Source organism: Mastigoproctus giganteus, chromosome 12, assembly GCF_048544385.1.
Source record: "Mastigoproctus giganteus isolate SK-2022 chromosome 12, ASM4854438v1, whole genome shotgun sequence".
NCBI lineage: Eukaryota > Metazoa > Arthropoda > Arachnida > Uropygi > Thelyphonidae > Mastigoproctus > Mastigoproctus giganteus.
The window spans coordinates 103,312,038-103,326,497 of NC_143586.1; the positions used below are offsets into that span (position 1 = coordinate 103,312,038).

The 14,460-nt window shown below is 38.4% G+C and overlaps 1 protein-coding gene across 2 annotated transcripts in view; it reads right to left on the reverse strand.

Annotated features, from left to right (window-relative positions):
- Positions 1-14,460, reverse strand: part of LOC150077310 (NAD-dependent protein deacetylase sirtuin-3-like) — a 193,772-nt gene that overhangs the window by 20,579 nt on the left and 158,733 nt on the right. For both annotated transcript variants that reach the window (XM_090386290.1, XM_090386289.1), the window contains one exon: positions 3,463-3,579. In XM_090386290.1, coding sequence (XP_090242416.1) covers positions 3,463-3,579 — 117 coding nt within the window. The remainder of the gene's footprint in view (positions 1-3,462; positions 3,580-14,460) is intronic.

The following is a 14,460-nucleotide window of genomic DNA, read 5'->3' on the forward strand; positions in this document are numbered from 1 at the left end:
AGACTGCAAGTGGAAATGGACATCATTGAAATTAGAATTGAGACCACGTATATTTGTGAAATGAATTAGGAAGTGCTTGGGAGGTTAGCATTAGCATTAGTAGAGGCATATGATGCAAGAAAGCAAGCTTATTCAGCATCAGCCAAAAAAAAAAAACACACCACTCCCATTTCACCCCTCCATTCTCTCGAAATACCTGTCCAGTTGAGCCTTAAATTTGTTTAGGCTATCAACTTCAACAACAAGTGATGGAAGTCGGTTCCACCAACCAACCACCCGCTGGCCAAAGGCAAATTTCCGCACATCTATCTGACATCCGTCCTTCCTCAATTTGAATTTATGCCCTCTGAGCTGATTATTCTGAGCAAGATGAAGAATCCCATTGGCATTGAGCATGCTCAAACCATTCAAAGCCTTATACACCTCTATCAGATCACCTCGCCGGTGCCTAGTCTCCAGACTCTGTAATTTGCAAAACTTAACCCTTTCTTCGTACGTTTAGATTTTTTCGCAGATAAGCTTGCTCTATTAGTTGGACAATTCATGGTGTAATCAATAGTAAAAATAAGTGGGTGGGACATGCTGTATGAAGTAATGAAATTTTTGGATATGGCATACACATGGTAAGAATATACCCAGATCCTTGACATAATGTGGCCTCCCCACATACACACTACTTGGACTGACTCCAGTCACTATCTGGCAGAGTAGAGGTAGCAAGATTATACACTAGCTGATCCGGAAGCCTCCTAGAGAGTTACCAATAGGTTTGGTCCAGTGTACTAACCAGCTGCCAAGCTGCAAACACCGTTTTAGAGCTGTACCCTCGAAATGTAAGGAATATTGGATCTTGCCATGATGTTCATCATAACCTCAAAAGTCATCAATCATACTGCATGATGGAAGAGATAGGGAAGGGTTGACCAGAATTTAGCTCTAGAGACTAAACATCGGTTTCACCACTTCAAGCCTCCAATAAGCAAAGTGGTGGTATTGCACTGGTTGATGAGAGTCATCTACCACCTAGTACTGCTTGCTTATGACCCCTGTTTACGTTGATTCACACCTGGGTGGTTACACACCATGTACTTGTGCATGGAGGTTATATCCAGGATTACTAACAGTCCCACCATCGTGAAGATGCAAGCAGAGGATTTGGCTGTCACAGACCGTCCGGACTTCGTCGAAATTGGGTCCACTTAACTTAAGTGTCACCCGAACATCAGTTTCATCAGCGTTTTAGACTCCCAGGTAGCAAGTAGAGCTTGTCTGGCATATCTGAGGGAATGTCTGTGACAACCTCAAGGACTCTTTAACCAATTACTCCATTATTTTCCCCAGAACAGAAGTTAAACTAACAGGTCTGTAATTACTTTTGTCACTCTTTGATTGCACTTTGTGAACTGGAGATACATTTGCACACCTCCAGTCCATGGGGACCCTGAATCCACAGATGCTCTCATAATTATGGAAGTAAGCAAAGGAAGTAAGCTCATAAAGCTTACTTCCTTTGCTGCCTCCTTCAATATAACTGGATAGATCCATTCTACCCCAGGTGCCTTTCTTATGTTTAATTTCAACAATTTCTGCTCCACTTTTCTCTCCATTATTACAAAATCATTTAGCTCCCTGTTACAGTTTAATAAACTTCTGTCCTCCCCTTCCTTACAGAATTCCTCACGTGTGAATGAAGATACAAAATACTCATTCAGTTTGTCAGCTATCTGAGCTATCTGTGAATCTTCATTCACACGTGAGGAATTCTGTAAGGAAGGGGAGGACAGAAGTTTATTAAACTGTAACAGGGAGCTAAATGATTTTGTAATAATGGAGAGAAAAGTGGAGCAGAAATTGTTGAAATTAAACATAAGAAAGGCACCTGGGGTAGAATGGATCTATCCAGTTATATTGAAGGAGGCAGCAAAGGAAGTAAGTAAGAAGCCTTTGCTGCTTCTCTTTGCATCCACTGCCAAAGATTTCTCGTAATCAGCTTTCGCTTGCCTAACCTCCCTTGTGACTTGATTACAGACTAGCTTATATCTGCCATAGGCTTCTGTTTCATCTATAATTTATATGCATCCCACACATTTTTATTCTCTGCCATGAGCCTCATTAATTCACATGACATCCATTTAGGTCTAAATCTTGAACATAGCTGAAAAGCCTGGTAGCTTCCAAGATTAATTCCTTGAAGGCTTCCCATTTAGAATTCGCTGTTTTTAACATCATCAGTTGATCCCACTCTATAGAATTTAAAAACTCTGAGACCAATGTAGTCACCTTTTGAACACAAAAACTCTTCCCTTCACCCTTGATGGTAGTTACATCTTTACGTGAATCCCACATCAGTACACTGTGATCACTGTTATCTAGTGGTTCCTCTATCTGCAGATTCTTAATGCATGAATAATCACTGCTGATAATCAGATCAAGAGTATTATTCCCTCTGGTTGACCCTCAAATCCACAAAAGTCTTGCTAGTGTGCGAGTGACTAACCCACAAGTTCCAGTCAATATCTGGAAAGTTAAAATTCCCCATTACAAGATATTCTGATTTACTGGCCCACTCTATTTCTCTGTACAACTGTTCATTGTACTCATCAGAGTCATTAGCATTATTTGCACTGGTAACTCTGTTGCACAACTACAATAAGATATTTATTTCACATAAGCGAATCTATTTTGTTCACTTTCGTATGAAAAGCAAACCTGATTATTGTCATTAACGTTTAACAAAATATACAGATTCAGATCTCCATGAAGAAATTCTATGAAGTAATACATCTCTACTCAATTTATGCTACACTGCACTAATATTGAACAAAAGAATTTAATGTTATTTCTTTGAATCTCAACATAGTTTAGTGTAAATAGAGTGATTACAAATCAATGTGATATGTTTCTATGATAGGTGTATGGAATTGCAAACTGCCCACCAAGTTAATTCTGTTGTTCAAGAATGGGACTGCCTGCAAGGCTTATTCATGCAAGATGAAGAATCACCCATATCAGTATTAGTATTAATAAAAGGAAAATCAATATAAGCAAGCCAAATATATTCAGCATCTGCTTTAATGGAAAAAAAAAATTAACTTGGTTCCATCCAGATCTTGTGGTTATTACATAGATATCCAAAAAAACCTTAAATTTACATAAGTGCTCCAATTTTACAAAATAAGGTAGTAATTCATTCCATTATTTAATTGTTCAGCTAAAAGAAAATTTTGTTACATTAGCTAGATATGAAAAATGAATTTTTAGTCAAAGGGTTATTAAACTGCTCAAATAATTAACACCTTATCATGGAGAATTGGATTGCTCATATAAATTAATGGCATACAACAGATTCTTAAGTTGCCTTTAATGCATGAAATGGAAGTCATTTAGTAATATAGATGTTAAAGACAAAAAAGAAAATACATCATTATAAAATAAAAATATAATTTTAGGATATAACCATACCACAAGTGATGTTCCCATAACTATAAGAAAATCAGCAGAAGGTACATCATACTGATGTTGCCAGAATCTAACTGGGAGTTGTTCTCCAAAGAAAACAATATCTGGTTTAATAATCCCCTAAAAAATAATAATAATCTAAATCAAAATATTAGTTTATTAAAGTATGGTGTTTAACTTGTATACTATACTACAACGCTAAGAATATATTGCTTCTGTGAAGAATTACACCATTACAATTTCAGAATAAGATTCCATTATGGGATCAATACCAATCACTTGATCACATGCATGGTGATACAGTGTTAAAATTAGCATTATTATATCAACTGCTACAGAAAAGCAATGAAATTGTAAACTCCATTTGCCATATTGCAGATAGGTGTACTACCAGTTGTGTCAGTTGTTGTGTGTATGTGTGTGTGTGTGTGTGTTTTTAACATCAGAGGAGACAGTAAATGGAAACCAAGGGGGGTGGGTTGTAGAAGACACTAACAGTTATCACTTTAACTTTCAATCAAGAATGTAAAAAAAAATCGCAGCACACTGACATACAAACTTCAACAATCAGGTTTTCTGCAATAAACAATGAGAAATCATTGAAAATAGGAAAATTTAAAAATATATTCTTAATTCTGACACTATATTGCATAAAAATATCAAAATATACCACTAGAAACTGCCCTTCCCTGTCAAAAACAATAAATAAATGAAAAATTTAAAAATATATATACATAATGTAAAACTTTAAGCCTCATAAAGAGGAGTAAAAATAAAGCAATAGAAAGATGTTCAAAATGTAGTAATACTCAGCTGTTGTGTCCAGGGGCTCTCTGACAGATGACTACTGAGATTGGATACAATGGTCATCTGTTATTTGCTCCCTGTTTTGTTTATCCTATATGTATCTTTCTTTGTTCATTAATGTGTCATATTTCACACATTTTTGGCCTTGGTCTAAATCATAGGTCTAAATTTATTTATTGGCTTGTAATTATGGCTATTATTTAATATTTCCCAAAATCTTTAGATACAAAGATTTTTTTTTTTTAACTCATTTTTTTATTTATTTGTTTCTTTGCACTTTTTCCATTCTGCCTCTATATTACTTGTATTTTGTATATTAGGCAACATTTTGTTCGATATGCATAAGCAGCCACTTATTTGCTAACATCTTTCTATTGCTTTATTTTTACTCTTCTTCATAGCAATTTTATGGTATATATATATATATATATATATCCCTAATTGCTATAATAATAACTAGCCATATGGTTCAAAGAAGCCTCAATTTTTTGCTGCACTAGCCAAAAAAAAACCCAACCTATGGATTTCACTCAGGTACCAATCCAGATAACCTTTGAATTTTCCCAATGGAAATTAACAACTCACAAGTTAAACAAAAATTTCATAATGCAGTCATACCTAATATCCCCCCCCCCATAATTTAAATATACGATCACAGTTCTAATATCATTAATAACTGAAATTTCATCTTCATTTTATGCTCCCCAAGTTATCCTTCTCAATTGGTAGGGAGCCCAAGTACCATTTAATACTTCCATAGTCTCCATTCCTAAAATTAAAACCCTTGCCCTTGAGGAGAAAAGGTGATATTGTTGTACACATTGGAACTAATGGCATTGAGAATAGGATATCTCAGGACTTACTTAACAAGTACAGGGCAATGTTAAGAAAAAGACAGGAGTTAGGTTAAATTTGAAAGTGTCTGCAACTCTGCCCAGACATGATAGAAGGGAGTACATAATGAAAGCCTTGTCAATCAATTCAGCCCTGGAGAGAAGATTGTGCAAGGCTCATGGGGTAAAATTTTTCTCAGTGTAGTAATAGTAACAGTAATCGTGGGATGTGATGCAAACAAGCAAGTCTATGTATGTAGCATCAGCCAAAAAAAAAATTCACAAAACTATTCCTTCTAAATGTTTGTCTAGTTCCTCCTTGAATTTATCAACTTCCACAATGACAGATGGAAGTTTGTTCCAGCAATTAACCACCCACTGGCTAAAGGCAAATTTCCACACATCTATTCTACAACTGTCTTTCCTCAATTTGAATCTATGACCCCTCAGGTTCTTAACATGAGCAAGCAGAAGTATCCAATCAGCAGTGAGCCTGCTCAAACCATTCAAGGCCTTGTATACACCTTAATCAGATCACCTCACAGGTGTCTAGTCTCCAGATGCTGTAACTTACAGAATTTAAGCCTCTCCTGGTAAGTGAACTCCTTTGTTCCTCCGACCAATCTTGTTGCCCTTTTCTGTACTTGTTCTAGCAACTCAACGTCCTTCATAAATTAAGGCCTTCAGACCTGTACTCAAGTACATCTTGAGTAGTACTCAAGATGTGACCTGGCAGTTGCCTTATAAAAAGGTATTTATCACATCCTTGACTCTGCTAACAAAATTCTTATACAGGGTGTTTCAAAAGTGGTCAATAATTTAAAGGTGAACTGTACAGACTAAAATATGCAAAAAAAAGCCTAGTAAACATGGGTCCTTAAGTGAATTGTTTTCGAGATATTGCACATTTCCACCACTGACAAGGTGAACTGTACAGGGTTGAGATTGTTCCAGCAATTAATCACCCGCTGGCTAAAGGCAAATTTCCACACACTCAATTTGTTAACACTTACTTGTTAACAGGAGAGACTGCTTCTACAGGGATGGGATACACTTAAATAGAAAGGGTGCAAGAATGTTTGCTGATGCTATCGAGGCAATGTTAGGTGGGTCGGAAAACTGCTAGATTGGGGGGATACAAGGACTAATAGATTAACAGTAGCCACTGGCAGAGGTGAAAGTGATTCTTGCACTGCTTCTATTGGAATGAGCCGCAGCCTGGAAAATAAGATGCAGGATATTTCAGAGACTGCTGGGAATCATTGGGGTACAAGTAAACACATGGGTTGTGTTAGGGTAGCTAAGAAAAAGAACAGGTGCATGTATACTTGTGTGTACACCAATGCTAGGAGTTTAGTAAATAAATTTGATGAATTTGAGGTATTGCTCAAAACATCAAAGGCAGATATTGTGGGGATTTCAGAGACGTGGTGTCACACAGATATAAGAAATGCAGAACTGGAATTTGGGGAGTACAATGTCTACAGAAAGGATAGACAGGATAGGAAGGGAGGAGGGGTTATGCTATTAGTTAAAAAACACATAAAATCCAAGGAAGTGAAGCCAGTCGACATCGCTGGACAGTGCAGTGTCGAGTCAGTTTGGTGTGACATAAGCATTGGGAGATCAAAATTGAGAGTAGGAGTGTGCTATAGGCCTAATGACTCTGATGAGTATAATAAGAAACTGTTCGGAGAAATAGAGTGGGCCAGTAAATCAGAGAGTCTTATAATGGGGGATTTTAATTTCCCAGATATTGACTGGAATTTGGGGGCTGGTCACTCACACAGTAGCAAGGCTTTTGTGGATTTATTGGATGATTGTTTTCTACATCAGCATGTTCGGGAGGCAACTAGAGGGAGTAATACTCTTGATTTGATTATCAGTAGTGATTCTTCATGCATTAAGAATCTGCAGATAAATGAACCACTTGGTGGCAGTGATCACAGTGTGCTGAAGTGGGAGTTACTCAAAGAGGTAACTACCATTAGGGGTAAAGGGAAGGGGTATTGCTTTCGTAAAGGCGACTACAATGGACTGAGACAATATTTAAATTCTATACAGTGGGATCAACTGATGATATTGCCAACAGCAAATTCAAAATGGGAAGCATTCAAAGAACTTATCGTGGAAGCTACTAGGCTTTACATACCAACTAAGAAATATTGTTCAAGGTTTAGGCCTAAATGGTTGTCAGATGAACTAATGAGGCATATGGCAGAGAAGAAAAATGCATGGGATACATACAAATTAACACGTGACACGGACGCCTATGATAGATACAAGTTGATCTGTAACCAAGTTACAAAGGAGGTTAGGCAGGCGAAGGCAGATTACGAGAGATCCTTGGCAAGGGATGCGCAGAAAAACAGCAAAGAGTTCTTTACTTATGTAAACTCTAGAAGGAAGGGGATGAATCAGATTGGTCCACTTGAGATCGATGGGTCAACTGTTGATGACCATGCTCGGGTAGCTAACAAACTAAATGAATATTTTGCATCGACATTCACACATGAGGAGTTATTCAGCGAGGGGAATGCCAGAGGTGTATTCAAATCTAGCAGTAAGCTAGAGAATCTTGTAATAACTGAGAGCAAAGTGGAGGAGAAATTGTTGAAGATAAACACAAGAAAGGCACCTGGGGTGGATGGGATCTATCCAGTTATATTAAAGGAGGCAGCAAAGGAGGTAAGCAAACCCTTAGCCATAATTATGAGAGCTTCCTTGGACTCAGGGGAGGTACCCATTGACTGGAGATGTGCAAATGTGACCCCAATTCACAAAGGGGGATCAAAGGCTGACACAAGTAATTATAGACCTGTGAGTTTAACTTCTGTTCCCGGAAAATTAATGGAGGCACTGGTGAAAGAAGCACTGCAGGATCATCTAGACAAGACTTCAGTTATAGCTAGGACACAGCATGGTTTTGTTAAGGGGAAGTCTTGCCTGACCAATTTGATTGGATACTATGATGCAGTCACAAAAGAACTGGATGCAGGGAATAACTTTGATATTATATACTTGGATCTTAGAAAGGCTTTTGATACTGTTGCACATGGAAGACTGCTGCACAAATTGGAGCAGTGTGGCATTGGAGGCAAGTTGCTGCTATGGATAAAGGGGTGGTTGAGGGGGAGAAGACAGAGAGTGGTAATCAATGGACACTGCTCATCGTGGACTAATGTTATTAGTGGAGTCCCTCAGGGTTCAGTATTGGGGCCTTTATTGTTTTCTGTATTTATAAATGATATTGATGATGGTATATCAGGCTTAATGTCCAAGTTTGCAGATGATACGAAGGTTGGCAGGGTTGTCAAGGACACTACTGACACTATGCTGCTGCAACAGGATTTGGAAAGGTTGAGCAGATGGGCTTCGAGGTGGCAAATGAAGTTTAACATTGACAAATGTAAAGTACTACATATGGGAAACAGCAACCCCAGAGCAACGTATCAACTCTGTGGTACTACACTGACAGTGGTAGAGAATGAAAGGGACCTGGGGGTGGTGGTGCAGGCAGATATGAAGTTCTCTGAGCAGTGCAGACGAGCTGCAAGAGTAGCTCATGGTGTATTGTCAATGATATATAGGAATTTTTCTAGCAGGGATAAGGAGGTGATTATTCCCTTGTATAAGGCAATGGTCAGGCCACACCTAGAGTACTGTATACAGGCCTGGAGGCCTCATTTCAGGAAGGATGTAGAGCTGCTGGAACGAGTACAGAGAAGGGCAACTAGATTGGTGAATGGGACAAAGGGGTTCTCTTACGAAGAAAGGCTTAAGTTTTGCAAATTACAGTGTCTGGAAACTAGGCACCAGCGGGGTGATCTGATAGAGGTGTACAAAGCCTTGAATGGTTTGAGCATGCTCAATGCTGATGGGATTCTTCCTCTAGCTCAGAAAAATCACCTGAGAGGGCATAAATTCAAATTGAGGAAAGACAGATGTAGGATAGATGTGCGGAAATTTGCCTTTAGCCAGCGGGTGGTTGGTGGGTGGAACAGACTTCCATCCCTTGTCGTGGAAGTTGATAGTCTAAATAAGTTTAAGGCTCAGCTGGACAGGTATTTCGAACGAACAGAGGGGTGAAGTGGAAGTGGTTATTTTTATTTATTTATGTTACTTTTTTTTTTTTTTTTTTTTTTTTCTTTTTTTTTTTTTGGCTGATGCTGCATAAGCTTGCTTTCTTGCATCAAATGCCTCTACTAATGCTAATGCTAATGCTAATGCTAATGCTAATTTGAATTTATGCCCCCTTAGGTTCGTAATCTGAGCAAGTGGAAGAATCCCATCAGAATTCAGCATGCTCAACCCATTCAAGGCCTTATACACCTCAATCAGATCACCTCGCAGGTGCCTAGTCTCCAGCCAATGCAATTTACAGCAGTTAAGACCCTCTTGGTAAGAGGATCCCTTCATTCCCCTCATCAATCTTGTTACCCTTGTCTGTACATGCTCAAGCAAATCTAGATCCTTCCTAAAATGAGGCATCCAGACCTGTACACAGTACTCAAGGCATGGCCTGACCATTGCCTTCTACAAAGGGACCATCACCTCCTTTTCCCTACTAGCAAAATTCCTGTATATCATTGACAAAACTCCATGGCCTACTCTTGTAGCCTGTCTGCATTGCTCAGAAAACTTCATATCTGATTGCACAAATACTCCCAGGTCTTTTTCATTTTCTACCACCCTAAGTGTAGTTGGTACATTGCTCCGGGGTTACTTCTACCTTGCATTTGTCAATGTTAAACTTCAGTTGCCACTTCTCAGCCTATCTGCCCAAATTTCCTAGATCCTGTTGCAGTAGCACACTGCTATTACTGTCATTAACAACCATCCATGCCAACCTTTGTATCGTCTGTAAACTTTGACACTAAGCCTGATATACCTTCATCAATATCATTGATAAATATACAAAACAACATTGGGCTCAACACCGAACCCTGTGGGCCTCCACCAATAACATTACTCCACGAAGAGCAGTGTCCATTCATTACCACCCTCTGTCTTCTCCCACTCAACCACCCTTTTATCCATTGTAGCAACTTATCCTTAACACCATTCTGCTCCAATTTGTACAGTAGTCTTCCATGTGCAACAGCGTCAAAAGATTTCCTGAAATCCAAGTATATGATATCAAAATTATTTTTTGCATCCAGTTTTTTTTTTTTTTTTCTGTTTATACTCCGGGACAACCAATTCCTTTGTAACCACATCATAATATCCTATCAAATTTGTCAGACAAGACTTTCCTGAATTATTGCTGCAGTCTTGTCTAGATGATCCTGCAATGCATCTTTAACCAGTGACTCCATTATTTTATCCGGAACAGAAAGTTAAACTAACTGGTCTGTAATTACTCATGTAACCCTTTGATCCCACTTTGTGAATTGGGAATACATTTGCACATCTCCAGTCCGTGGGGACCTCCCCTGAGTCCAAGGATGCTCTCATAATTATGGCTAAGGGTTTGCCTAGTTCCTTTGCCACCTCCTTTAATATAACTGGATAGATCCCATCCACCCCAGGTGCCTTTCTTATGTTTAACTTCAACAATTTATCGTCCACTTTGCTCTCAGTTATTACAAAATCATTAAGCACCCTGCTACAATTTGATAACCTTCTGGAATTTTCCTTCCTCATGTGTGAATGAATGTAGATGCAAAATACTCATTCAATTTGTTTGCTTTCTGAGAATGATCATCTAAAGTCAAACCATTGATATCAAGTGGACCAATCTGATTCATCCCCTTTCTTTTAGAGTGTATATAAGTAAAAGTCTTTGCTGTTTTTCTTAGCATCCTTTGCCAAAGATTTCTGATAATCTATCTTCACTTGCCTAATCTCCTCTGTGGCATGATTACAGACTAGCTTATATCTGCCATAGGCCTCTGTGTCGCCTGATAATTTATATGCATCCCATGCATTTTTCTTCTCCCCCACGAGTCTCATTAGTTCATTTGACAACCATTTAGGCCTAAACCTTGAACAATATTTCTTAATAGGTATGAAACATCTAGTAGCTTCCGTGATTAATTCCTTGAATGCTTCCCACTTAGAATTTGTTGTTGGTAACATCATCAGTTTGTCCCACTGTACAGAATTTAAAAACTGTCTTGAGATCACTGTAGTTTGTGCTTACTACCAGGACTTATTACCAGATTGCCTCTTAAGGGATGGGATACACTTAAAAAGAAAGGGTGCAAGAATATTTGTTGAAGTAATATTAAGTGGTTCAGAAAACTGCTATTTTGGGAGGGAAATACACAGGCTAGTACAGTCGATTCTAGTTAATTGGGACACATCAGGACTAGTGCACTTTGGCCCGTTTAAGCGGCTGCACCAATTATGCGAAGTTTCACATAAATAGTTATAAAAATATAAAAAATGCAAAAATACTATTTCACTGAGCAACAAATTATTTATTCATATAAATTTCAGAATAAATTAGAGCCAAATATTTAATATTTAAATATTCTTCATGCAGAACTTTCCATTTTCACTCATCATCAATATTAACATCATTAATGACCTGCCGGAGGATACATATGTCGTTCTTAAAGTCTGATCCAATCCTATTAGGAAAAATATTTGCTATTTAAAATTTTAATTTATGTAACAAACATGCACATACTTGCCCTTCAACTTTTAGTTCCTAATTGTCATTGACAGAGGAATTCATCCAGTGTACTCTGCCGTGTTTTTTTGACTGACTGTGAGTGAACAAAATCAGCACAGACATCTAGTGCAGGTAATGGACTGCCTTCGTTGCCTTCCTGCATGAAGCATCGTCGTAATGTTTCAATGAATTTCCTGATGTCCTATGTAGTCACTCGTTCAAGTTCGGATGTGTCACCTTCATTACTTTCCTTGACTTTTGATTCCTCATCTTGGTGTTTTGATAGAGTGCTTTCAATAAGTCCATCTTCACAATCTTCATTTTTGTTGTAACATTCAATGTTATTATTGATACCTTCAAATTCTTCATAGTTCCCAACTTTTAGCAGTTTTGAAATGGCTTCATATTCACTTTTCGCTGTTTCTGGCATCTCCAAGCATGAAAGCTTAAAACCGCAGTGAGAAAACAGTTCTGAATTGTCTTACTGCTTATTTCTCACCAACTATCAGCAACCAACTGTAATGCCTAGAGAAGGTTAACCGTTGCACTCACTTCCTTGGCTGTGGAAGATGATATGTCAGTAGATTTTCTTCAACTAGTTCTAGGATGTGGTTCACTAACTTCCACGGTACATCTTCAAATTTTTTATGATTCCTATATTCATTGCCTGTACCAAAGATGTGTTGGCAGGCAGAAATTCCAGCTGGATGTTATTCAAACATTCTGAACACTTGGGGTGTGCAGCAGAATTGTCAAGAATCAGAACTTTTCTTGATTTCCGCTGTAATTCAATGTCCCACCTTAACCATTCCTTAAAAATTTCAGAAGTCATCCATGCATTCTTATTAGCATAGTACTCAACTGGTAAACTGTCCATTCTTATCTCCTTAAAGCATCAAGGCTTAGCACTTTTCCCAATAACCAACAGCTTCTTTTTATCAGTTCCTGACATGTTTGAACAACATAACACAGTTATGCAATCCATTGCTTTCCCGACAGTGTTACACGACTGTAGCACAGAGAACTATCAGGCGTGGCACAATAAAACAGGCCTGTTTCATCAGCACTGTAGATATCACCTGCACAAAATTTCTGAAGTAAGATTGGTAGTTTCTTAGATTTAGATTCTTCTGCACTTACAACATTAGCACTACCTTTTTTGCCATGTGCTTTCTTGAATTTAATCTCATGCCTACCTATCCATCGAGATAACCAAACATCTGTTGCTTGAAAATCATCAATACTCAGCTTCTTAGTTAATTCCTCCAACTTCTTTTTCAGCATTGGACCACTGACATGCACTCCTCTTCTAGTTACAATAGAGATCCATTGATTTAGGGTATCCTCAATGCCGGGATCCTTACCTTGATGTTTGCATTTTTGGGATGCTCCCTGTTTTTCATTGAGTGTCCATTCTTCTCACAGTTTATCTTGCTGGTGTATCAAGCGTACAATTGTAGATTTTGGTACTCCAATCTCTGCCAAACAACGATGACTGATATTGGGCAGATGCCCTTTTATTTTGTCCAGTAAGGCAATTTTTTCAGCTAGTGACAAATCTTCACATGGCATCTTGTTAATGGTCTGAAATTTTATAAAATTAAAATAAAAAATTATCAAAAATCACAGTACTGAAAAATCTCTACACTTCCTGATTTGATGTTGATTCAATATCAATGATATGCTGATTCAGTATCAATGATAGCACAATTATGCTCTGAGAAGGCAAAGGAGAATGACACGAGAGATGATTCATTCACGTGCAACAACTAGGGCTGTGGGCAGTGGTGTGCTTGTAAATATTTAACAACCCCCACACCCTTTGGAAACTATGCTGCAGTTTTTCCATTTGTGAGAATTACACCCCCCCCCCCCCAAAATATAAATTAATTCCATTACAGTACTGTATCAGTAAACATCCCCTTAAATTTGCATGGGCTGCTTTTTCTTAGGGTAATGATTTTATGAGGTTCATGACAATTCTAGAAATGCGAAATCTTCGACAGATGTCGAGAAGAATGTTACCTTAAGAAGCAGCCCAGGCAAAATTAAGAGTATGTTTTGCTAGCAGAGATAATCCCTACACTGCCATGTAAGGAAGGTGGGTGGGGTGGGGGGAAGGAACCACAAAGGCTGCCAAAATAAGAGTGCCCTGGCTGAATTGTCCGTATCGCTGAAATGCCACTAATCATTGTGGATTGAAGTAAGTGCCACTCTACAGTTTATAGTCATTGTCAGTTTAATTAACAACTGGGTGCTGCAGTTTCCTGCCCCAATTAAATGGCATATTGTCCCAATTAAGAGAAGAAAACCCCGGCTATTTCCTCGATTAGATTTTGTTCTTTAAGATATGTCCCAAATAAATGGTTGCCCCGATTAAACAGTGGCCCAAATAAACAGAAACCACTGTATATTAATAATAGCCACAGACAGAGGTAAAAGTGATACTTGCACTACTTCTATTGAAACATACAGCAGCCCAGAAAGCAAGGTGCTGGGGATTTTGAGGCTTGCTGTGGGTCATTGTGGAATATAGAAATACATGGGTTGTGTTAGAGCAACTAAGAGTAAGAACAGGTGCATGTATACTTGCATATACATCAATTTAAAGTGCTGGTCGTCATCAAATATAAGGAATGCAGAATTTGAATATGGGGAGTACAATGTGTACAGAAAGAACATTGTGTGGTGTTACAAGTCTTGTGGCCCCAGGAACTCCCAGGAGCTCACATCTGGTGA